The sequence below is a fragment of the Cuculus canorus genome, chromosome 2 (genome assembly GCF_017976375.1).
Source record: "Cuculus canorus isolate bCucCan1 chromosome 2, bCucCan1.pri, whole genome shotgun sequence".
NCBI lineage: Eukaryota > Metazoa > Chordata > Aves > Cuculiformes > Cuculidae > Cuculus > Cuculus canorus.
In genome coordinates this window covers 70887471-70912306 of record NC_071402.1, presented here as the reverse complement: position 1 = coordinate 70912306, position 24836 = coordinate 70887471, and the positions used below count along the sequence as shown (strand labels likewise).

Below are 24836 nucleotides of genomic sequence, written 5' to 3'. Positions count from 1 at the left end.
TTAATATAATAATTTAATTAAATAATTTCCAATTAGGCCAGATGGGGTTTGGATTGTCTGCTGCAAAATTGGCATCTAATTGTAAAAATCCAGTCTCCCTTTTGTAACTGAACACTTTTTCAGAATCCTTTGCTTGTATTCAAATTAAATTTATTAATTTTTTTAATATTTGTATATGTGCACAGAAATACATATATATGTGATTGTATCTGTATGTACAAATGTTTGAACCTACATAATGCCTCACATTCTTTCAAGTCTACCACTCAGAACAGTTCAAGCTAGATTCCTCCAGCATGCAAATATTGCTAGCCATAAGGTATTGATTTAATCCTTTTTTTCAAGTGAGTAATTACATAAAGTCTATCTTTGGATAGTGGCATTGTTTTTCACTTGCTCATCTTCCTAGAGTAACTTGCCTCAATTTGTCTTTCCTGATCTGAATTAAATTGCTGCCGACTGAAGCCACAATAAAAAACTCTAAACCAGCATTTTCACCCCTTTTACTTCAGTGAAATAGATGCAAAACAAGCAAGAATTAAGAGTATCCTGCTGGTTTTGAAGATTTCCAAGCCCCTGCTGTTGTATGTTTCTGATTTCTGCTGTGATAGAGAGACCCCAAAGTGGTCAAATGCTGAGATGGCTAAAGATCATTGAGCCTGTCCTCTGAGAGGTTGATCATCCTGGCACTGCTCCAGTAAAGGAAGCAAGCTTTCATTGCAGCATGCGCGTAAGTGCGTTGCTGGTTTGGAGCCAAAATGCCTTGGCCCCACAGGATGAAGCTGTAAAACTCACAGATTCATGAAGAATCGGGCCAGAGGGGAGCTCTGTAATCATCTGTTGTGACCTGTCACAGGTCTCACAGAAGCTAAATGAAAGACCCCTGTGTCTTCATATGTTTTCAAGTGGCAGTGCATGACTTCTTCTGAAAAACATTCCAGTATTTATCATCACTGCTAAGGAAAATTTTCATATTTGGAAGCCAGTTTGTCTAGCAGCATCTTTCAGTCATTACACTTCATTCTGCTTTTCTCTCTGAAACCAGGAAGTGCTTTGCAACTATCTGATCTTTCTTAAATGTTTTCAGTGTCTTAACACAGTGCTCAAAGTTGCTTCTTCATCTTTCCTTCAGGTTATGTTTACCAATTTCCACCTCACATGATAAAAAACTGTACTTTTGTTTAAATTTGCAGCTTGCTATTCATGGTAGCTGAACTCACCATGATATCTGCATTTTTACATTTGAGAGATGTTACAGCCTGATGGTTTCTGTATATTAGTCTCTCAGAAGTGTGAAAAATGTGTGCACATCACAGTTGCATGGTGCCTTCAAAATAGACGCAGTTATTTCTTCAAAGATAATTAAATTTATAAGTTTAGATGCAATTTTGCCTCAGGTCTTGCTTTTTTTTGAGTGTGCTGCCATTTCAGGTGTATGGCTCAGCAGGCTCTAAAGGAGTGAAAGTTTTGAAGAAGAGCAGCAGCCTGCTTTCATTTCACTGTCCAAAAAGACATGGGTTGCAAAAATGCCCATGCAGAGATCGACAGATACAATTTGCTCTTTGGAGAGGAGGCTGTGTAGTGCATGTTGCAACACTGGGCACTAATTACTAAGTGGAAGGTATTGTGGAGTTTTTCGCAGTCTTCCAGCCATGGTATTTGTCTTAGATTATGTAAACATTATTTCCTGTCTCCTGATGATAAAAATTTACATGGATTCAAACACAAAAAAAAAGTTAAAAGATGAGAGGCGGGGAGGAAGACACTTGATAAGAAGCAGATGCCTATCCATGGTTAGCTCCAAGGTGAGTTTCTGCTTTCAGCTTATGATTGCAGTTATCCATAGCCTCTACAGAAAGATTCCTGTCTTTCATCATGCAGGGAAGAGCTTCAGAAGCAGTTCCTGGTACTGTTTATCTGACCTTCGAGAATGAGAAGGAAGGAAGAAGCAACATTTAGAGCAGTGCCCAGTGAAATGATTCATGCTCTATTCAGTTACCCTGACAGGCCTTTCAAACCCTTGGCTGCATTTTGCCTATGTAAACAAGAGCTACAACTTAGGTGGAAAGAAGCCGTGTGGTTGATGTTTTGACATTCATACTTTTTAAACCCTCTTTGGCTGAGATCAGTAGGGAATCCAAAAAAGCAGTGTAATTCAGTGCAAAAGTAACTAGATTTTGTTCTTTGAAATCCACATAATTTATATATTTTTGATTGTACAGCAGAAGAAAAGGCTTACTTGACTGTTTCTTGGTTTCTAAATTCAGCTGCATCCTTTTGGCAACTTCTTGCAATACTATTGTTCTCTCTCATTTCTCTGGGTCCCCTGTGGAGAGCCATGTTTCTGAAGTGCATACTGCAGCCATGGGAATCCTGCTAAAGGAGGGCACATTGCAGGGCACTTTCTGTTCAGCCCTTTTTTGGGAGAGAAGAAAGGGTGTATTGATAGAAAGGGTATAATGGTTCTGTCATGTCTCTGCTTGTAAAACTTGCTCCTAATGCATAAGAAGTTTAACCCAGTTCTCATGTTTTCAACTGCCAGATTGCTTTGCTCCATAAATATACTGCTCCTACTCTTCACAAGTTAAACCACCAATTAACTCTTTTCTGAGTTCCTAAAGGAAAAAAAAAAAAAAAAAAAACCAAACTCCACCTCAATTTCTTAACATTATAAATTTTAGTGACAAATTGGGAGAGTAAGACATGGCTGGAGCACACCAGGGAGAAAAGCATTTCTCTGTACCTCCAAGTTGCTGCACTGCTTGAGGGAAGAAGTTGTTCTAAGACTGTTCGATATTTCTATGCCTTTTGCTCACACCTCAGATATTTCTGTTTAGCCAACGACTGCCTTCTCAGACTCTGAATCTTAAGACAGTCACTCAGATTGAACCTGCAGCCTGGAATTTGTAGCTGGATAGCAAACTCATTACTTGCAAATTTTCACAGCCCCTCACAGTTTGGTTTCAGTGGTGAAGTGTGTGCATTCTGGATCAAGGCTATAGTTAGAGGAGACCCTAAAGGAATCTAACTTCTAAGGCAACAGCTCCTGAATTCAGCACCAGTTTAGTTCATTTCACTCCCAGAAAAGTATCCTGCTGATTTGTTTCCAAGGTAGGTTTCTTCTGATGCATTTGCCAGGAGACAATTCCTACTGTGCTTGATAGTGAAACAGTGAAACAGTAGTACAATTAGTCTAGCTCAAAAAGACTTCTTCCCAGGGCACTGTGTGCTGAGGGAGGAGTTACTCACGGTGCCCATTCACTTGCCTCTGTCTGTTAAATCAAATGCCATAAAGTTCAGTTTGCAAACCTCCACTTCTGGATCTTCTTGGCCAGTCACTGTGAACTTAGTCTCCACCTTTGCTGATCCCTCTGAAGTTCTTCCAAATCTCCACGCTTGCTAAGGGCCTGCTATGGTGTTTGCAAATTATCCCTGTTTGATGCACTCTCCAACTTTTCCAGACAATTAGGAAACAGAATTAAGATAGATGAAATATGTTTCACATGTCTTAATATATTTTCTGTATTATTCACTTTATGATCTACAGCAATATAGAATCGTAGAATCACGAGGTTGAAAAGGACCCACTGGATCATTGATTCCAATCATTCCTAACACTCCCTAAACCATGCCCCTCAGCACCTCATTCACCTGTCCTTTAAACACCCCAGGGAAGGTGATTCAACTACCTCCGTGGGCAGCCTCTGCCAGTGCCCAATGACCCTTTTTGTGATTTTTTTTTTTCCAGCCTGAACCTCCCCTGGTGGAGCTTGAGGCCTCTTGTCCTGTCCCTGGTCACTTGGGAGAAAAGACCAGCTCCCTCCTCTCTACAACCTCCTTTCAGGTAGTTGTAGAGAGCAATAAGGTCTCCCCTCAGCCTCCTCTTCTCCAGGCTAAACAACCCCAGCTCTCTCAGCAGCTCCTCGTAAGACTTGTTCTCCAGCCCCTTCACCAGCTTCGTTGCTCTTCTGAGCTCCCTTATATGTTACCTTGAGCTCCTGTGATGCAGAGCCTGAAATTCTGTGTTCAGCTCCATGTTCTTATGTATCTTTTAAAGGAAATGTACCTTCAAGCATTTATTTCTACAACAGCTGCAGACAGAGGCTGAGCTTGTCTAGATATAGGTGATTTTTTCTCCTCTTTTTTAAAAGACACTTTAAAAAACATACCTGAAGTGTAAACTTGAAGCACAGCAGAAGTTTGCAAGTACTCTTCTTTTGAGTTTTATTCCCTTGCCAGGTGCCTGAAACAGTGATTTTCTGGCAATCTTGTGCCTTTTTTCAAGTTGTGTCACTTAAAAGCAAAGCAAAAGAAAACAAAACAAATCCTGTTTGAGAATGCTTAAAAGCTTTTCAGTTAAGGTCTCTCTAATCAACACCACCAAGGACGCGCTGCTGGATGAAGCTTCTTGGCAAGTTCTCTTTTGTCTTTTTTTTTTTTTTTTTTTTTTTTTTAATTAGCCATCTGGAGTTACACCCTACATATATACACAAAACCCTATATATATATATATATATAAAATACACTCTACAAAGCTGCTACTGTCCAAAGAACAGCTCCTGTTTCCTTGGCTTTCTGTTCTCTCTGCTTCTGCCATTTTCTATGTATCTTAATACATATTTCTGAGCTCTCAAACTAGAGACTGTGGCTATTTTCTCTTGTGGTAAATGCCAAACTCATCTTTCACTAAATAACATAATGAGGAAGGAATAGCTTGGTAGTTGATAATAGTGGCCCAGGGCAAAAGCCTCAGCTTTATTGCTTAGATTTTAAGAGGAAAAGCAGCCTTAGGAGTTACTTGATGATTTACAGTTTGGGAAGCAGTGGTGGCTTGCGCTGGCTTAGCTGCTTGTTGAACTACTGTGTAAGCAGTATTCTTGATTGCAGCTTTGTAGGCTTTATCACAGGGCATTTGTTTAAACAGAAAGCATGAGCCAACTGAGGGTTTCAGAATGCACCATATTGCTGGCCAAACACTCAGTATGTAGTCCTGATGCTCAAAGGACATGTACAATAACCTGCTTATACAGGGGGGCCCTGCAAGCTACTTCCAGGCAATTTGTGACTCACATGAGAACGAGAAGCTGCACATTGGAGAAAGACAGAAATACAGTGGAAGACCTGTCCATGTCAAGCTGAAGGAGGAGCATGTATGTAGAAAGTCCTTGTGCATTGCTCTGGCTCTGCACAGCTCTGCCCCACTATAGTTTTACTTTGTGTAGCCCCTCGGGCCCCTTGAAAGCCTAACAATCAGTTCTTCTCTTGGTCATTCTCAGGTTTCTTTCTCAAAGGAAGCATTAGTCAGTAGTTTTATCTCTCAATTTTGTGTTTATTTTTGAGAGAAGTTCTGTAAAGATTCCTCAACTAGTGTTTAGTCTGTTTGCAAAATCTTTTATCAACATGTTTTTGAATTTGTCTTGTCATGCAGAGAGACATAACACACAGAGAGTTTCTTTAACTGTGAAAAGCAATATGGCTCTTGGCAGCTTTGCTGCCTCTTTTGTCTCTTTCTGAGCTGGAAAGCGGATTTATTTTGTTAAAGCCAAGAGACATTTAGAGTTACTTGAGGCCTGAGTACGAGCCGACAACTGTTATTCCCTCTCTGTAGCATTCCCATGACTGCTGGACCAGGAGCACTTTGGAAAAAAATGTTAATTAGTGCTTCCTTATTAAGGTTATTAATGATTTTGACCTTTGTTATATTAAAGAAAATCCTTACTATTGACCTTATGACCTAAAGGGGTTTCCTCTCATCTGTTAATTTTTTTTTTTGTAGCTCCTACAACTATAAATTTGTATTTTGTGTTCTTGAAATAGATAACTATTTCCATTTAGCAAATTTTAAAAATTCAGTTAGAAGAAAACACAGTCACAAAAGAAGAGTATTTCAGAGTTAACATGAACGTAGAACAATTGAAGTTGATAACTGCAGTTTGGCTGTAACATAGTGTCTTAGAGTAAGACAGACATATTTTCTTCAATTCTCAACAAGACTAGAGTAATTCAGTTCACATATTCCCTTTCACAATGTATAGTCACAGGGTATTGCGATGGGGTATTGTCAGAAAACTGCAAGTACATGCAAAGAGATATCTTGTGTCTTCCTGACCTTCTGTTTTTAATAATAATTACTAATTCACTGCTATGTTAAATGTCAGGTTACCTGGGGTTTTTTTTAGAAGAGCTTTAGCCTACAATCAGTGTTTTGGCTTTGTATCCTCTGCCCTCTGTACATTTTGGTGCCTTCTTTTTCCTTCTCTTTCTTTTTTTTTTCCATATTTTTTTCTCTTTTCTGTCTTTTTCCAACAAGATAAGTAACTAATGACCTCTCTAGCCTCAGGTCCTAAATCCATGGTGTGGAGCTATATTCACAGATCCCCAGATTTAGACATATTCTTGTTGTGTGTTTTCTTTCTGGAATGAGAGCATAAAAACATAGCTTGTTTAATTTTAACACCAAGCAAAAGAAAGCTTTTCTTAATATTTTTATATTAACAGTCTATTCTTAATAGTCTTGTGTTCTCTACAAGACTAAAAATAGTCAGAGTAAGAATCCTTCTGGACTGTATTTGTGGAGTAGAACAAATGGTTGATATTACCAGTTGGTAACATATGACACCAGCATTAAAACACTGGCATATATTAGCTATAACCTCATTTTGTGAGTGATCACTCTATTATGCTTTCATTGAGTATTCACATACGCTTTTCTGTTAAAATCTCTTACTACCTTTGATTCAATGCCAGAATTTTTTTTAGCCTTTTCCTTGCTCACCCATTTTTGAAATGCAGCCTGTGGCGGTAAGACTTAAATATTCCACAGGCCTGAAGGTTCTGTCACCCTTTAAACAACATCAAAGCACCAAAATTACCTGAAGGCTCAGCCCAAGCCTTCCTGCCGGCTGGTTTGGCCGTTCACATTGCCATATGTAATTCAATTATAGTGAAAGGGAACCTTTACTTTACACGAATACGGGTGGGAGGGGGGAACCTTTTCAAATTGTTTGGAATATTTGAGGGATACCTCTTCTTGATTTTACTTCTGGCTGTTTTACAGGTTTGTACACCCTGAAAGTAACACCTGTTTCCTCCAAGTTTAGTTTGTGCACATGTAGAAAACTAAGGATAGGGCTGACTAGAAGGAACATCTGCTCATTTACAGTTGCGGTTCAGATTAAGAAGCAGATGCATGTGAATACCAGTTGAGTTACAGTGTTTGATAACAACAGTGAAGCTGAGAGTTTATGATATTTCAAATGGTCTCAGCATTTGTTGTGAGATTTTGTCTTCATGAAGCGGAAATGTGTCAGGTCGAGTGAGCTGGACACTGCAGGGTCTAACTGCTAAAGGAGCTCTAACTCAGCAATATCTGTGCTGGTTTTTTTTCCTGTTCTTTTCTAAGTGTGACAGAAGTCCAAAACCTGTCTGTATTTCAAGAAGCCAGTGCCACGCAAGGAGTCAGCTGGCCATATTCCTGTCTATTTAATTATGGCCTGTTTCAACAGAACTTTCTCACTGCTTTGACTGTTAGTTTTGACCGTTAGTTTTGACCGTTTCATGCAATAAACTGTTGTATGCAATATGGCAGTCCAGGACTGACTGTGTTTGGGACAAATGAATTGACTCATGTATGCATGTTATACTGTAGCTCGTAACTCAGCTGAAGTATGGATTCATGAAATAACCAGTGGGAAATACCAAGTTTTGTCTATTTATTATTAATCCAATTAGTTTCCAAAACATGACACACTAATATGGCACACAGATATTAATTTTCAGTTTCTTACACATGGAAGTTTTTGCTGGGTATATGACTATGGATATTTTATTTAGATTGTGGGACTGCTGTTCATACAGCTGCAAATTTTAGCTGCATAAACAACACAAACCAAACTGTGCTAGATCAAACCTCCAAACAAGGTGTTCTGGCATGTGTAGACGTTTTTTTACCAGGGTCAGGTTAGAATCCCATCTGCAGGACTAAGCTGCACATCTCTAAGCAATTCCCTTGTAATCCTATGGATAAGAATATATATTTACTGTGGAGCCCCGAAGAGCTTAGTCAGAGCTGAAGGTTTCCAGCCTGCTAGATTCTGTGCAGACCTATAATTACTGCTTTGGTCTCTCAGCATCACCCCATCCTTCTCCATAATTTTCCTTCAGGTTTTATTAAGTCATAACTTCCTTTGACTCCAAATGGAGTTTGCAAACTTCAGGGCTGCTGGATGGGATGGGGACAGGGTGGGATAGCAAGCTAAATACACAGAACAGATAGAAGCACAGTCTTGATAGAGACCCTCTTTTTGCTGTCTCTTACAGCTTATTTCCAAATGTCTTCATGTGGAGGCATGTCCAATTTTCCCCTTCTGAGAGCAATTTCTCATGATATATCCAACCGTATCGCCATGGTTTTTCATGCTACCTCAGGAATGGAGCTCTAGTTTTTGAATCTTAGTACAGTGGCACTACTGTTTCTGCTGAGTGCCTTCTCTTGCAACATGCACTAAAAGGCCAAAGGTTAAAATAAAATTAAAATATATTCAAGGGAAAATTCATTGCATGTACTTGTCTGCCAGCGTTTGAGGAATTTTTTTCCCTTTTCTTAGTGCTGGGGCATATTAGAGATTTTTATGGGTTTGAGTGTGATCCAGCATTGATACTGTAGCTCTGGAGGAGTGCCAGCAGGGAGGATTACAGAATATCAAGTTTTATACCATTTTATGTAATATTTGTGTGGGTGGGATATGACATACTGAAATTCAATTTATTGAAATTATTTAAATTATATTAGTACCGCCCTGCTGCCAGTGGAGCTGAAATGGCTACATTTGGTGGCATTCCTGCTTGCATGGACATAGACACTTGGAAAAATAGGTTTGCATTAATGGTTTTATCTTCTCCTGCACTTAACTTCAACTAGTGCCATTACACTAAATGCCTACGTTGTGCAGCCATAAGCATGTAAACAAAAAAGGAAAAGGATCTAATTTTTTAAAAATAACCAAAAAAATTATTCAGGTTTGCCTTGTTGGTTTGAGAACCACCCTTCAGACAGTGTTTACTTTCTTTTCAGAAAAGGCAACATCTATTTCTCTCATTATTCCATTCATTGCAAAACTCATGTTATAGTAATGCACAGAAAACATTCTACGTGAGTTACGTCTTGTTGATTTTATCAGTCAAATTCAATCAGTGTGGATACATTTACATCTGTATAAAATTCCCCTGTACAATACAGATTTTTCTGTATTGTACAGAAAGACATGTTTACTCCAAAGTCACTGTTGCTGTGTGAGAGGACAGTGGTACCAATACCACTATGTTGGGGAAAAGATGTGTAAGAGGAACCACTATCCTAACCAAAGATCTCTGTCAAGACCAAAATTGCAAATGCAGCTTTTTTAAAGTTTATTTGCTTCTTAAAGCTGTTTCATCTCAAAGAAAAAAATATTTGCATATTTGAGAAGTCTTTAATGTAGATGCTGCCATTTCTGACAAAAAAAAAGTCCCACTTTTTGGGCAGGGCATTTGCTCACCTTATCTCACGCATCTGAACAGCCTCCTGAACAACAACTAGAAGTTTGATATGCATTGTGGGTAGGAACATTAAGCCTTCTTCATTACAGTAGCCTACCATGGAGCATCCAGTTTGTAGTTACGGCCAGAGGACAGCAAAGAAAGTCCCCTTTCAAACTAATTCTTGCTTTTCTGTAAAGCAGGTGGTAGCAAAACTGTTCTTTTTGTCTACTGTGGACAGAATAAGAACAAATAGGTCTAAATGACAAAAAGAGAAATTTAGGCTACACCACAGAGAAGACTTTCTTGCTGACAGGTGTAGTTAAGCACTAGATGGGTGTGGTATGACCATCAATAAGGAGTTTTAAGGCAGGTCAAACAAACAGTTTTCAAGAAAGGGAAGACTAAGTGGTTTTAGAAGACTAAATCCTGCCCTGGGCAAGGAGATGAAAATGGACAATATGTTCTTCTCCAATCCCATTTCCTCTGATTTTTTAATTGCAAGTTTGATACCACTTAGTGATTATTATAACTAGCTGTGCTGTCCCTGTGTATTTTACTGATGTGTTCCTATATGTGATTAATTTTGCACTTTCAGTTCAGGTAGCAAGGAAATAATAATAGAATTTCTGAATGTATAAAGGAAGAATGTGTCCTACTTAAGAGAGCATTCAAATTCTGAAGGCTAGTCCTGACATCTTCTTTCACTCTTGGGTTTCTGTGTACAGGATTCTCAGGTGTTTGTGGCACATCTGTTTGTAACACCATTGCATAACACATTTGAAAAGTGCTGGAAAAAATGTCTAGCTTTTTCTTCTTGTAAAAAAAGTCTCAAAAATCCTTTATACAATTTACCTTTTCAGTTAACAGGATTATACAGTAAACAAAAATAATTTAGACAATATTGCAGTTGAAATAGTCTGAAGGATTCTTACATGTGCTTTACTAGTGCTTCAGAAATTTGGCAGTTTAAGAAGCCTACCACATTTGTGGTTCTTAAGGTCATCACTGTATCTAAAATCAATATAGCAAGAAGACACTTAACCAGTGCTTTGAAGCATCTATACCTAAATATTGCCATGTCATTCTCTTGACTGGGATTATGTTACTTCCTGAATGATTGCTACTTGGTTTTTGCCAGTGTAATCAATAAAAGTGACACTGAGAAATCTAATCTTCCTACTCTGCAGGCCAGCTTTGGGTGGTCTCCTTACATCATCTTTTCGGCAGCACCAGGAGTCCCTGGCAGCAGAAAGAGAAAGACGACGTCAGGAGAGAGAAGAAAGGTTGCAAAGGATAGAACGTGAAGAAAGAAACAAATTCAAGTAGGAACCAAATTTGCTCTCAATCTGTTGTTTTAATGTGTGATGGATTTGTAAATCATTGAGATATTCAATTGCAAAATAACTGAATTGATTAATAGCTTGTGTGTCTCTTTAGATATCTTTCTTGATCTAAGTATCTCAAGAACTGTTATATTAAATACATCATGATGAATTTTGGCAGAGAGGAATAGACAGCACTGAGACATCTTTTTGTTTTTATGTTCTGCAAAGTAGAAGTGTTTTGCTGTTTCAGGATCTGTGGTAGTGCTTTTAAACTACCTTTTCCTGCTTTTCTGAGCATGTATCTCTTCCTTCTGGAAACAGCAAGTGGCAGAAATTAATTATAAAAATTATGGCTCAAACTGTGGCCAGACAAAGGCCCTAGCTGAATATAGGACTCTCCATTTTCACATCTGAGAACATGTTGTGTGCTGTGGGATCTCAGGGTAAACATTTTTAGTACTTAAAAGACATAATAGAGTCGTATGAAGAATGGTAGGATAAATGTTTCATTGCCTCAGTTGATAATTATGGAAAAGATGGCACTGGTTTTCATGTGAGCTTGTTTATTAGTATGCAGAATTGTTTTCACTGTAATCATCTCTTCAGTAAGAACTGGAAATGGTCTGTCTCATAGTGAATCTGGAAAGAGGAGTAACTTACTATTGGGTGGGTGGGTGGTTGAAGGAGATGTTCTCCTGGCTCCAGAAGATAGCTAGTTTAGAAGAAAATGAGAGGTGGAGGGAAGGTGGAAGAGCACCATAATAGGATCTTTGGCAGCCAACAGCTGCCCAAGTTCTCCTGAAACAGAAACAATCAGGTCTCGGTCTTCAAGCCTCTTCCAAAACTTTCCCTCTAAGTGGTATCATCAGGCTGCAGTAGGCTGTCGTGGACAGCCAAGATGATCTTTCAGAAAGGAAACTCCCAGACCAAAAAAGCCACCGTGACTTTTGGCAGCTTGACCTGTTTGAATAACAGATCTGCACATTTCAATAGACATTGGCTACAGTAGTTGTTCTGTCACTAAAAGAGCATCCTTAAAGTCTGAAAACCAAATTTCTTTAAGTATACATTTTCATCCCATTACTCCAGAGTCAGAAACTAAATGTCATGGTTGTGTTGCATATTTAGGATGACAATTTTTCAGCACCCAGTGTTTTCATCTTCTAGGTTTGTCACCCAAAAGTTATAACTTGTGTCTGAGTAGAGGGTCTCCAAAGCCACTAAACTTCTCAGACAGATAGCATCCCACAGTTGATTAAACAGTCTGGCAGGAGGAGGACAAAGCCACAGCAAACAATCATGGACAGTTTTGTAAGAGTTCTTGGGATTACGTTATCGTATCATCAGTTTGGCTAGAAAACCAGTCTGTGAAGATGTATTTTTGATTAAAAATAGCACTTGCAATTCACAGCCTTTAAACTTGTGAGCAGTACTGGATTTGCCATCATGACTCATTTGTTATCTCATTCTTTCCAACTCTGCCTTGAGAACATTGCACTAGGTTTTGGCACCATTATTGACAAATTGAAGATAATTGAAAGGAGAGCATCACCAGTTGTGAAAGAACTTGGTTTTAGGTGAGGTGTTAAAAAGCTTCATAAGCTATTGCTAGCAAAAGGAATGCTTTACATAATGAACATTGTTTACAGGAGGACTGTTGTACCGGTTGCATATATAGAGCAATACTTCCTAAAAACAAGAATTATTCTTCAACTGTAGGGAACGGTGAAAGTTGTCAGCAGGGAAAGAGTAATGTTAAAATTTGCCTGCTGAAAAATTCCTGGATTGTTTTTTTCCTTTCAGTTATTCCCATAGTTATTTTAATTCCAAAAGAATACTCTGAAAATATGATGAAAGCATAAACAGTTTGTGGATACAAAGGATACAAAGCTGCACGGAGGAGAAAGACCTGGGGGTCTTGGTTGACAGCTACCTGAACATGAGCCAGCAGTGTGCCCAGGTGGCCAAGAAGGCCAATGGCATTTTGGCTTGCACCAGAAATGGTGTGACCAGCAGGGCCAGGGAGGTTATTCTCCCTCTATATTCGACACTAGTGAGACCGCACCTTGAGTACTGTGTTCAGTTCTTATTACTCTCTACAACTACCAGAAAGGAGGTTGTGGAGAGGAGGGAGCTGGCCTCTTCTCCCAAGTGACAGGGGACAGGACAAGGGGGAATGGCCTCAAGCTCTGCCAGGGGAGGTTCAGGCTGGACATCAGGAAAAAAAAATTTTTCACAGAGTCATTGGGCACTCGTGATGGAGTCACCATCCTTGGAAGTATTTAAAAGATGGGTGGATGAGATACTCAGGGTCATGGTTTAGTGGTTGATAGGAATAGTTGGACTCGATAATCCTGGAGATCTTTTCCAACCTAGTGATTCTGTGATTCTGTGATATGGAAATAGCCTGAAACAGTAGTGTGCATTCACCATTAATGGACTCTTGAAGAGCACTTGTAGGCAGACGTTTGAAAACTGTTTGTAGATAGTAATAATTCCTTTGATGACACAATATAAAGATAAAAAATAGTGGCTTATTAAAAAATTGTGTAGTTCTGAAAATTTCTCTGGTACTCAGAGGTTACACTGTGGAAGAATCTAACAGATAAGATGAAAGTCTCGTCAGTTTTGTTCACTTGGTTTTGCTGTGCTCCCAGTTAAATTTGTATCTATATTTGTGGTGTGACAGACCTGCCTGAAATCACAGTACTCGGACATCCAGCAGAGTTAACTTGGCAAAAGCTAAATACATGAGTTACTTGAGGAGCTGTGGGAGGGGCAGCTGAAATAGAGGGAGGTTTGTATCTAAAATTCAGGGTGAATAATAAAGAAGTGAAAGTTTGTTACCTGTCCAATGATCCTGCATGCACCTTGTAAGAACGAAGAATTTTCCCTCCCAGTTATGCCATTCCTCTGTCCCATTTCCAACTATGGCAACTAAAACACACTGAGGAAAGGTATATTAGAAAAAGAGCCGATATGGTATGCTCCCTGCCTCGGTCTAGCCTGACAGATGCCCCGGTCACTGTTCTGGGGTATTCTAGATGAGGCAAATGAGGAATGGTTTAATAGACACTACTGTGCTTCCTCATTACAGATGAGTCTGGTTCATTTTATCTGATTTCAGGTACCAGGTTTCAAAATGTACATCATGTTCTTCACTTTTTGAAGTTTTTTATAATTACTTACAGTGAACTTCTGAACTACATATCTGATATATACATACTCGTAGTGGATAAGTGTACACACGCACTTTTCAGCTTTTCTTATAAAAACAAACTAATATTTTTTGCTGACAACAGCCTTCATTGTCTCTGGTCTGCTTGTTTTTACTGCTCTTGGTTTCTCCTACTGCACTTAAACTTCTGTTACTTACCTTATTATCCTGATTTCCTCTGCAATTTTCTTTTTAGCCGTGATTATTTAGACAAAAGAGAAGAACTAAGACAAGCACGAGAAGAGAGGTTTGTATATAATGCATCCATCCTTCATTTTGGTTGTTTGCACTTCCTGTATTCTTCACTGTGGAGCTGTTGTGTATTTACGTTTTTAATTCTGCATGCATGGAACAATTTTGTTCCAAAAGGCTTTCTTATATAAGAAAGCTGTTATTTCATTGAAGAGGAGAATGAAGTCCAACTGTAAGCACAGCAATAAATGAAGAGCACTGGGACTGGGATGCATAAGAATGATTGATGATATATCTTTTATCTATTTGTGTGGGGAATAAGCTCATTCCATTTGCCTCAGAAACTTGCCCAAATGTAGTATACTTATAAATTTAATAAGCCAGTCTTTCTCACCCAGCGAGTCCTGAGCTTTCTGGAGGGTCAGAAAAGGCAACTGAGGACAAAGGAAACTGGGGTCACAGGAATTGCAAAACTGCACTTACAGGCTGGTGGAAATGGTTCTGACCCACTCACAGAGTATTTTTGTCTTTCAGGGCCAAGTTTTCTCTGCTGACCTCTCTAAACGTCAGTGAGTAAATTACAAAGCTTAGCAGTGTTTATCATTGGGGCACTGCTTTAGTTTTTTTTAAACAGCATATTTAAATGGACTGAGCTGGATTTTTCCTTTTTTATTTTTTTAAATTCAATTGAATAGTTTAGAAACTCTGGGCTTGTCTGGGAGCTACATGCTTATGAAAGCACATTTTTCAAGGAATACATGACTAAAGACCTTTGCCTTTCAGTAGCTTCATGTCTACCTCCACTAGTAATTACACCCTGGAGGGAGCTCTTGTTTTTAACTAGAAAATATGCACATTACTGAGCAAATAGTAGATGAAGAATCATCCAGGTTGCTTCAGTTCTGCTTTGTCCACCAGATATAGCATAATATTAAAAATATATTGTAAGAACTATCTTGCATGTAGGACATGGTCCTCTAGAGCTTACTCGCTGGAGATACTTTTGGATTGTCAGGAATTAAAATTGCATTATCAAGTATGAGAGCAGCCATCTCAGAAATCTTTGTGCTGTTCCATTTTCATTTTGGTTTTTTTTTGTTTTTTGGGGGTTTTTTCCACAAAATCATCATACAGATAGCATTTTGTTTCTACACACTAAAGTCTGATCTATTGTGACTGAAGTAGGTAATATTAAAAATTATTTTGGTAACTCTAAGAGTAAGAAAAGGCAGATGGGCTTTCCTTTGTCCTTCCAGCCAGACCAATTACAAATTGTTTTAAGCATTTTCTGGAATGAAGCGAGTCTGAGCACATAAGCATCATACACTGATCTTAGCTGACTAAAACGTTTTAAAACGACCATACTTGTGACCAAGATTTGAAACAAATTAGAAGGAAATTCTTCAGCATTTTCAAGCTGGAGGGGAACATGTCAAGTAAACTGGAGTATTTTCAGTGAAGTGTTCACCAGCAGGGCATCACTGCGGTGCAATCTGAGACAGTTTTGTTGGTTATTAGAAATGTGTCTTTACCCTCAGGGCGCATTTGAACTGAAATGTTAAATTATCAGTTCTTCTTCATAAAGAGGAAAGACATGTTTGCTTTGACACCACATATATATTGGAAAAAATTCAGCAAGAAAAGTCTTGCACCAGTAGTCCATTACATTGGCCTTTTGTAACTATTTTTTTTTAACAAACACCTTTGCACAAATGAAGTTTTATTTCCTATAGAAATTTGCATGTCAATTTGTTTTAAGAGAATGCATGGGCTATAAGAAAATGCTGTAGCCAAGGCGCTGAAATCCTTGTTAAAATCTGGATTGTGTGTTTCCTCCATATCACTTTGGAGAAGTAGAAGGAGATAATATTGAGTACACAGGAAAGGCTCTGTTAAAAACACTGGCTTGACTAAATACTGTCAGTTCTTTGGAGCATTCTATCATGTCACCCTGGAACTCCACAATACAGGCACCTGCTTTTCCAGTGGCTCTAGGGTGGCCTTGGTATGAGGGAGAAAGATTCCCCCAGTTTCAAGGGGTCTACATGTAACTCGGCACCATTCGTTTAACATGTTCTTGCTTTTCAATGATTTAAGGCCTTTTTTACTTTGCTTGGCTGGGTGTTTTCCAGTGGTAATTAGAAAAAAAACAACAATAAAAGTGAGATCCCCAAGCCCTCTTTTGTCTGATTTACAGCTCAAATGCTCTCCACTCTGTGACTTTGTTGGTACATAAACATCTAAGTTCCCCTCAGGGCATTGCTCAGAGACTCAGAGAATGTATTTTCATCTACTTGAAAGTAAGTGGAATGTCACGTTCGTGTGGTATACCAAATGGATAGCCCACAGACTTTTGGCTATTTGTCTATAGAGGAGAGTCTGCGTAAGAACGATGATGTCTGCAGGTTTCCATGATTTAAAGAAGTAAGGCAGTATATACAGAGACAATATGTCAATCCTGTAGTGGAGGAACTAATTGCAGCAGAGGGAAAGGTAGCTCATCCTTTCAACTCCTTCAGATTTCAGTCTTCATGAGACCTTGTGTATGTGATGCTGGCATTCATTCATTGTTAAGATGTTGGGCAGAAATAAAAAAATAGCCTAAATGAATGTAATTTGTCAAGTATGAAGTGTTAATAACTGATTCTTGAATAATTTTAAACTCTTGTTAAACTGCTGTTCCAATTCAATAACTGGTTATGCTGATGTGCTGCCATGAGAGTTGCTGTTCCGGTTCCCTTTTTTCTTTCAGTATAATGAACACATATGTTTTGAGAAGGCGTATTTTGATGATAGTCCTCTGCTTCGCTGATTGGCTGTGCAGCACACAGCTACAGAAGCTGAAATGTTAAAGCAGCTGAAAGAGTGCTAAATACAATAAAACATTGTAGGCCCCCCCCACAGAAGGATCCAGCCAAACCTTTGTTGCAGTCTGTTGGCAAACTGCAAAACGCTCCTCGGCAGCAGCCAGCTGGGCTGTACCTGTTTGAACTAAGTGATAGTTTGCATGGCTCTTTATGAGCCTGAAGTCCCATCTGCTCTACTTGTGAGAAGGCAGCAGGCGCAGTGTACAAGTGACCAATGTTAAAAGAAAGACTGGCTTCATGAACTGTAACAAAACATTATGCTAATACCAGCAAAAGGCTTTCTCCTCTATTGAAAAGGCAAAAATCATTCTTGAGAATTGGCTTCATGTTAGAATTGTAAACAGTTCCTATTTTATAACCATACAAGTATGTGGCTTGTTATATTTTCATCCAGAGTCTGTAGGGGTTCTTTTTCTTGCAGAATTTGTTCAAAGCCTGTGCATATCTCTGGAGGTATAAAAGAAAATGAGTTTGTTCTTCATTATTGCTGTTTGCCATAAAGCAAATTGCCTCTGAAAACACAAGAGCTGCTCTTCAAAGACACGTTTCTATGCTCTCTACATATGGAGAGATTTGGTTTGGTTTGCAAATGTGCATGTGTGTGTGGCTGCCCTGTGTACTAAACATGTTTGTTACAACGCATGGCTGACTTCTTTACCCTTCCTGCTTTTTAAGCTAATTTGGGCTGTCAGTGAGACAGAAGGGGGAGGAGAGATGTTCCTTGTTACAAAGTGTTTACAGCAGTGGGTTATAGGAGGATGACCACAGTGTTTCAGGAACATAAGCAGTAGTCTTGATAAACCTGCTTAACAGTTCACCTGTGGGTAGGACAAATAATCTAAAGCCCGATCCAGCTATATTCATGAATTTATTCCTTAGGAAATAATGGCGGATAAAATTAGCAGACATCTGGAAGGGGCACATATTTCAGAGTTATTTTGGTCGAAATGTATAAAGCACACTATGAAGAATATGATTGGTAGCTGGTCTTAATAAACAGTTAGTGAGTTCTGCCTGCCTAAAATGCAAAACAGATGTATCTTTGTTCTTTTAAAGTGACTTTGATGAATAAACTACATGTGACGTCAGGTCCAAGCTATTGGATGTCTGAGTCCGGCGGAGAAATTTTTTAGAATAAAAAAAAGAAAACTTTCCATTGTAGACTCTGGAGAGAACAAAGTGAATTCCAGTGCGTTGCTCTCAGAGCAAACAGAAGCAGGTTCAGAGACTTCAGATAGTCAATCCAAACATTTATTATTGGTATTATTTTCAGGGAGATCTGGTTTTGTCTGCTGCACTGAACTAATTTCCTCTCCTTGCAGCAAGTTTCAGACTTTGCCTATTTGCATCAGTATTAAGGGGCTCTGGCTTTGGAGGGGTGGTTTTTTCTCTTGGTTTTTTTTTTTCCCTCCCGTTTTTGTTTTTGGAGAGGGAGGGCTAAGAGGAGGAGAAGGAGGTGAAAGAGAAGGGTGAAAAGGAGGACAGGCAAATGCTTCCAAAAGGACTATGCAGACACAATACTGTATCTAAAGACTTTTTAACTCTGCTAGTTTTTGCTTTTGTTTTGTCATGAGAAAATTAACATTTTTCAGGGCAATAGTCTTTGCTTTAGTGTGCGTATTTTGGCAGATTGAGCAGACAGTCAGTTTAGTGCTGTATCCCTTTTGTCAGGAAGTCAGATCATTCTCTGCAGGTGTTTCATCCATAAACAAGCATCAGCCACAGACTTCTTTTTCTTTACGGAAACCCTCTGGAATTTAACTTTCAGATACAAATACTTGGAGAGGCTGGCAGCAGAGGAGTATGAGAAGGAGCTGAAGAGTCGAAGCGTAAGCCGAGGCAGAAGTGAGCTGTCCTTGAACCTGAGATCTCCTTCAGCCCCATCCTCACCTGTACCCAAGTGTGTCAGCCCAGCATCCATAGAATCCCAGGAAGAGCTGAAGACCCTTTCCACCCCTTGTGGGACCCCTCAGCCCTCAGAAGGTAAGTGAAAAGGAGGGTAGGCAGAAGGAGCAGTGGTTTTATCACAGTTTCTCCTGGGCTAGCAGTGCTTTTTGATGCATGAGTGCAAGAATATAACCTCTGAGGTGCCAAAGTAAATGGCCTTATTGCATTGTTTCATGCTATCTTCTTAAATTTCCTTCTGGTTTTTTTTGCATAAATTTGGATGTCTCCTAGTCTATTCAAGCAAAGAGTACACTGTTAATTGTTTCTGTTATTTATATTTACATTATCTGTTGCTATTAGAATCAGATAATTGGAAAATACAGCATACAGAGAGTCTTAATTTCAGCATCATGTTCCTTGTATATTAGAAGTTACAGAATACTAAGCCAACAATATTCCTGCCAGCAGATTTTGCTTATGTGGATTCTCTGAAAGAAATGCAACAGATGAGTGCCAAGTTCATAATAACCTTCCAGCAGAGCACAGGCTGAATGGGACAAACAGAAAAGGTTTTGAATTGAAGGCAGGGAGGATGTGTTGGTTATTTTTAACACCAACAAAAACTCTTAAAATTGTAGCACATATACTAAAGGACTTAAAAGAGACCACAGAAAATTAGTGAAAAGGAAAGTATAATTAACGTTTGCATGGTTGGTTTGCTGTCGTATAATTTATTGGTATGCAGAGCAATATTTTTTGTGTGTGCACGTCATTCTGACACTTGCATCATGTACCCCTCCTTCAGTCCTCAAAAAACACCCACCGTACAGATTTGCATTTGTACCACATGATGTTGCATTAACATTAGGAGCTAGAATGCATGTTGAGGGTGAATTATTGCCACATTTTGATTTGATTTGATTTGATTTCCTGCTCCATGAGATTGGTGATTAATGCATTTGTAATTTGCACTGCTTGGTTTTATTGAGTGTTATGGCTGGTAGCATGCTATAAAACAAGGCTGTTTAAGAGAAAAGTTTCAGATACTGAATGTTGTGTATGTTTATCCTCGCTCTACTAAGCAGGTGAAGTTTATTTAATTTAGGTTTGTATATCTTCCCAATTATATTCCCAGTTTTCTTGTCTGGCACCTTAGAAGTCTCAGGGGAATCATTTGAGCTCAAAAAATATGGGTATTTTCCTGTAACACTGATATTCACAGACATACAGATGCCCATTTTTTTAAATGCAATATAGCTTTTAGAGCAAATAAGCTGAATTTTTCCACTATTAGGATTTCAGAGCTGGGTAGGAAGCAAGTATCTCTTCTATGATGATTATTTTAACATATTCCTCCTGGAAGCATTAAAAAAAAAATGTGGCATGAAATGGAGCAACAAAATCCATTTGGAGAATACATTTTAGAGCAGGTGTACAGAGCAACTTCAGGAAGCCAGAATATGGCACATCTGTCAACACGTGAGTAGGCAGGACATCTCTACTAAAACTCCTGGCAATATCAGTAGGCATCAGAGGGCAGCATCTGGAAGCCTGGCAAACAGACTGTGAGGAAAGAACACATGGATGGGGCAGGGTAAACCTCCATCCATAGGCGGCTGCAGGCAGATGTGCAGGAGAACACGAGAATAGGGGCCTGATATCTGCATACTTCATTGTCAGCTGAGTATGATGAAGGACTGCTGTTTCAGACCTAATGAAAGTGTTGGAAAAGTCATATGAATTAATGAGCATGTGGACAGGACAGGCTTTCTCATTTGGAGGTGCCCAGATTATTGAATATCAGCCAACAGCTAGCAGGCTTATTTATAGATTTTGCTATGGCCTCTAGGCTATTATCTGAATTCCTTATGCTCATGCTCCATAATGGATTAAAATCTCAACATTTACTGTCATTAGGAAATGTTAGAAATCTCACTTTAATAGATAGAGAAACTGAGGCATTAACTTGTTTAAGCCAGTTGTAGTAAAGCTGAAATAAAGCCATGGACAAAACCCAGATTACTTGCACCTCAAGCACTTGCTTTGAACATGGAGGTCACCATCTTCCCAAGTAAGGACTAAACTGAAGAAGGAAAATGTTTCCTTGGTTCTGTGCATAGGACACTCCAAACAGTGTTAATGGATGTGTAATATTGGTCTGCAGAATTTAGAACCTAAAGTCAAACAGAAACTGTGTTCCTTTACTAGCTAGATTTTCAAAATCAGATTCATTTTATGTCATTTGTGCTGACGTATCCATTGTCCATTCAATATCTACTGACTTAAGAAGAAAACGGATTTTTTTCTGTGGAACTTTGTCCTACACTGTGAAATGTCTCAGTAGCATTACCCATATAAAAATCTGGACTTGCTGAGCTGAAGTGTTTCCTCATATTAAAACAATTGGTTCCACTAAACTAATCAAGTCTTGTAAGACTTACTCTTGTAAAACTGTGCGTATGGCATTCAGAGGAAATGAAGGCAGTCCTATAACTGCACAATGGAACTTAATATTTTTTTTCAAAGCAGCTACTTCCTCTTTTGTAATTTCATTGGAGAATATTTTATGAAGTGCACATGTGCAGTAAAGGAGAGCAACAATAACCAAAACATCTCTGGAGTCAGTCCACAAAGAAATTGGAGTTGAAGCCTTCTCTGAGAGGACCGGCTTTTTTAGCACTTGAGGAAGTAAGCAGGGCAAACGAAGTGCACATTGTGAACAGTAGGAAACCTTCTGAACATATTAGTAGCTGGGCAAGGTTCAAACACTGCCTCAAGTATGACTAGTGAGAGCACCTCAGCAGATGGAAAAGCACCTGAGCATGAAGGTGCAGTGAGGCCATTGCAGCCCCAGTTGTAGTGCCAAAGGAACCATGGTACAGAAAGCGGAGGAACTGGAATGAGAGACAAAGAAAAATCATTTCTGACTTGATGAAGAAAGAGCCATTTCCCTTCTGGAGATCATTCTGTGCTAGTTTTTACCAACACAAGGACTGGTAGGAAAATATTGGGGTGGGGGTGGAGAAAGCGAGGTAGAGTCCCTGCTAAATTCACAGCAAGAAGAATCCTGTGCTGGAAGAACAGAGGGGAGGAGAAGACTTTAAGCCATGTCCAAAAAATTGAAACGAGGTCTTGAGTAGGTATAGCCATCTTCAGACTTACTGTACGCATCCTCAAATGACACTAGTGTATCTCCCAGCTCCAAGTAGAGAGCAGAGAAAATAGATGAAGTTGTGATTGCCTGATCATATTACCCTGCCAGGGGATTAGATGTGGGCCTTGGAAGGATGTTTGTTCTGTCTGAGGGCTTGTAGGACTGGGGATTCGAAGTCTTATCAGCAGGTACTAATGATACAAAATCTTGTATCTGCTTCAGGGTTCATTTATAGTTGAGTAACAAAAGGAAAATGATTTCCATACATGTCCCTGTGCAGCATTATAAGTTCATAGTTGTGTTTTTCAGAAGGGAGCAGCTTGCTATCTTCTGTAATTTCTCACTCAGAAGAGGACTGTCACCGATCAGATCACAGCAAATCAGTTTGCCAGGGCTTTATGTGACCAAGTCTTGAAAATATCAGAAGATGCAAATTACTCCATTGCTTAAAATGACAAAATCTTTATACATTGATTGAGGGATCCCTATGTAGGGAGTGTTTTAAAACATATTAGAGAGATTTGAGTGAGTGTGGACTATGTATTAAACGCATTATGTGTACATTTATTTTATATGAATGTATTATATATGCATGTCTGGTTGTTTAACTAACTACACATTTAAAATCAATTGTGAAAGTATAGAAGCTTGGCTCCAATGAAATCAATTGCAAAAAAAATAATTTTCAGTTTTGTATGCTTAAAGTACATGAAATGAAGTAGAATAGTGTAGTACTGAAGATGTATTACTGAAAGCTACTTTAAAACATATGTGTTATGGTAAAGATAAGCACAGGCATTGTTAGGAATCATACTCTGTGTGGATGTCTCGGAAAACAGGATAGGCATGCAACGTGAAACAGTCTTAGGAAAATATTGTGACCTTCATTATTTTGGCTTATACTTTCTCAGGATAAATCTATTTACCTGCTCCCTAGAAGACTGAAATGTTTAGATTGCATTCCAGTGCGATACTTCTCTTTTTTTTTTCCAAGGTTCATGTAGTTCTTGAAGAAAATCTCATCATTTATCATGTGATCCAAAGACCATGACAAGTCCAGAAGGCTCTCTTGCAATAGTGTAATGAAAAATAGTTAACAGAGGGGAAAAAAACAAGTATGACTCGGTTATTGTAGTTCAACCACTCGACACAAGATTTAGTAGAGAGGGAATTTGGGAAGTATGCAGAACTAACATGCATGCCCATGTTCATCACTCTTGCATGGCCAATTCAGCTTTCAGAAAATTGTGAGCTGCTTGATGTGAATATGTGTGGATGCTCTTCAGTTTCTTTGCAGCATGCAGAAAATATTTGCATGTGAAAATCTGCTGTTATAGCTGAAAACCCTAGAAGTGAATTAATTCATTTCACCATCAGTGATAAAACAGGGAAGAAGAAACCAAGTGTACTATCAACAGAATTTGCTGTGTGCCATATGCCAACCAATTGGAAACTAAAGTTGTGCCATATGCCAAGCATATTGGAAATTTTGTTTGCTTTTGTTGTGGCTATTCTAAAGTAAATATATGGGTTTTGTCAGCCAAATGTGTGACAGTGCCATTACCAGATTGTGCCATTCAACTGTGTTAATAAAACTAACTTTTCTATTTTTTCATTGAATTGTTCCTCATCAGGTGAAAAAAGAATTCTTCCAGAACCCAAAGAAAATTCAACCAAAAGCCACAATCTCCCTCGTTTTTGCTTTTTTTTCTTCCTGTCTCTGTCTGGGCAGTGAGTTGCCAATGTCATGCTCAAGTGGGATGCCCATTTTCTGCTGGTTTGTTTAAATCTTTATGCGAGTCCAACACTCCAGCTGTGGAAGTATGTATAAAAACAGTGGACTGGCTCCAGACAGCAAGCAAGGGGATTTGCCAGCCCACTCTCACATGCAATGCTGTTGTTGCACAACATTCATCAGTCTGTTACTCCTAATGTTCAGCATGCCATGGACTTGCTTTTTCTTTTCTTTCCATAAGGCATAACTTTCATGTCGCTCTCGTTTAGAGGATTGAGCCTGAGTCGACTCCATTGTTAAGTGAATCTCTTTCTCCCATTGTTTTCTCCACCAGTGAGTGCCAGTGAACCTGAACCAGAGACAGAGACAGAACCAGAACCAGAGCAGGAGGCTGAGGCCAAGCAGGGAACGGAGACACCCAAGGAAATAGAGGCTACAGAGGTGGGACCAGAGAGTGAGGTGGAACAAGGACCAGACAGAGAGCCAGAAGAAAGTGCAATACTCAGTGAAAAAGAGAGGCAGAATGAGGAAGTGAATGAAAAAGACAACTGCTCTGCATCCAGCATATCCTCAGCAAGCAGCACTTTAGAGAGGGAAGAGAGAGAGGACAAGTTAACCAGTGACAATGAAACTGGTAAAGTGAAGCTTTTTCAATAATGAAGGGTTTCTGGTGGAAAAAAACCTTAAATTAGCAACTCTCTTGTATTAATTATCTAACAAACCATTTGCGCCTATCTGAGACTTTATTCACCATGGCCAAGTCTGGTCTACTCCCTGCTTGGAAATCCAGACTTTTATGGGGTTTCTGTGTTTGGGTGACAGTAAGACCTTGATGAAATGAGGTTTTCTTTGATTTAAGACTGTTTTCTTCCCCTAAGATTAATATATTAACTGTTGAATCATTGTGTTGCAGTGACTTGCTTCTCTAGCTCCCAAAGAA

The 24836-nt window shown here is 39.1% G+C and overlaps 1 protein-coding gene across 11 annotated transcripts in view; it reads left to right on the top strand.

The window, feature by feature from the left end:
- The window catches only part of FHOD3 (formin homology 2 domain containing 3), a 403933-nt gene that overhangs the window by 311988 nt on the left and 67109 nt on the right, over positions 1–24836 (top strand). For 8 of the 11 annotated variants that reach the window (XM_054057576.1, XM_054057575.1, XM_054057574.1 and 5 more), the window contains 4 exons: positions 10707–10841; positions 14258–14308; positions 18889–19103; positions 24231–24530. In XM_054057576.1, the coding sequence (XP_053913551.1) occupies positions 10707–10841; positions 14258–14308; positions 18889–19103; positions 24231–24530 (701 nt within the window). The remainder of the gene's footprint in view (positions 1–10706; positions 10842–14257; positions 14309–18888; positions 19104–24230; positions 24531–24836) is intronic. The other 3 variants (XM_054057577.1, XM_054057568.1, XM_054057572.1) reach the window with 2 other exon arrangements.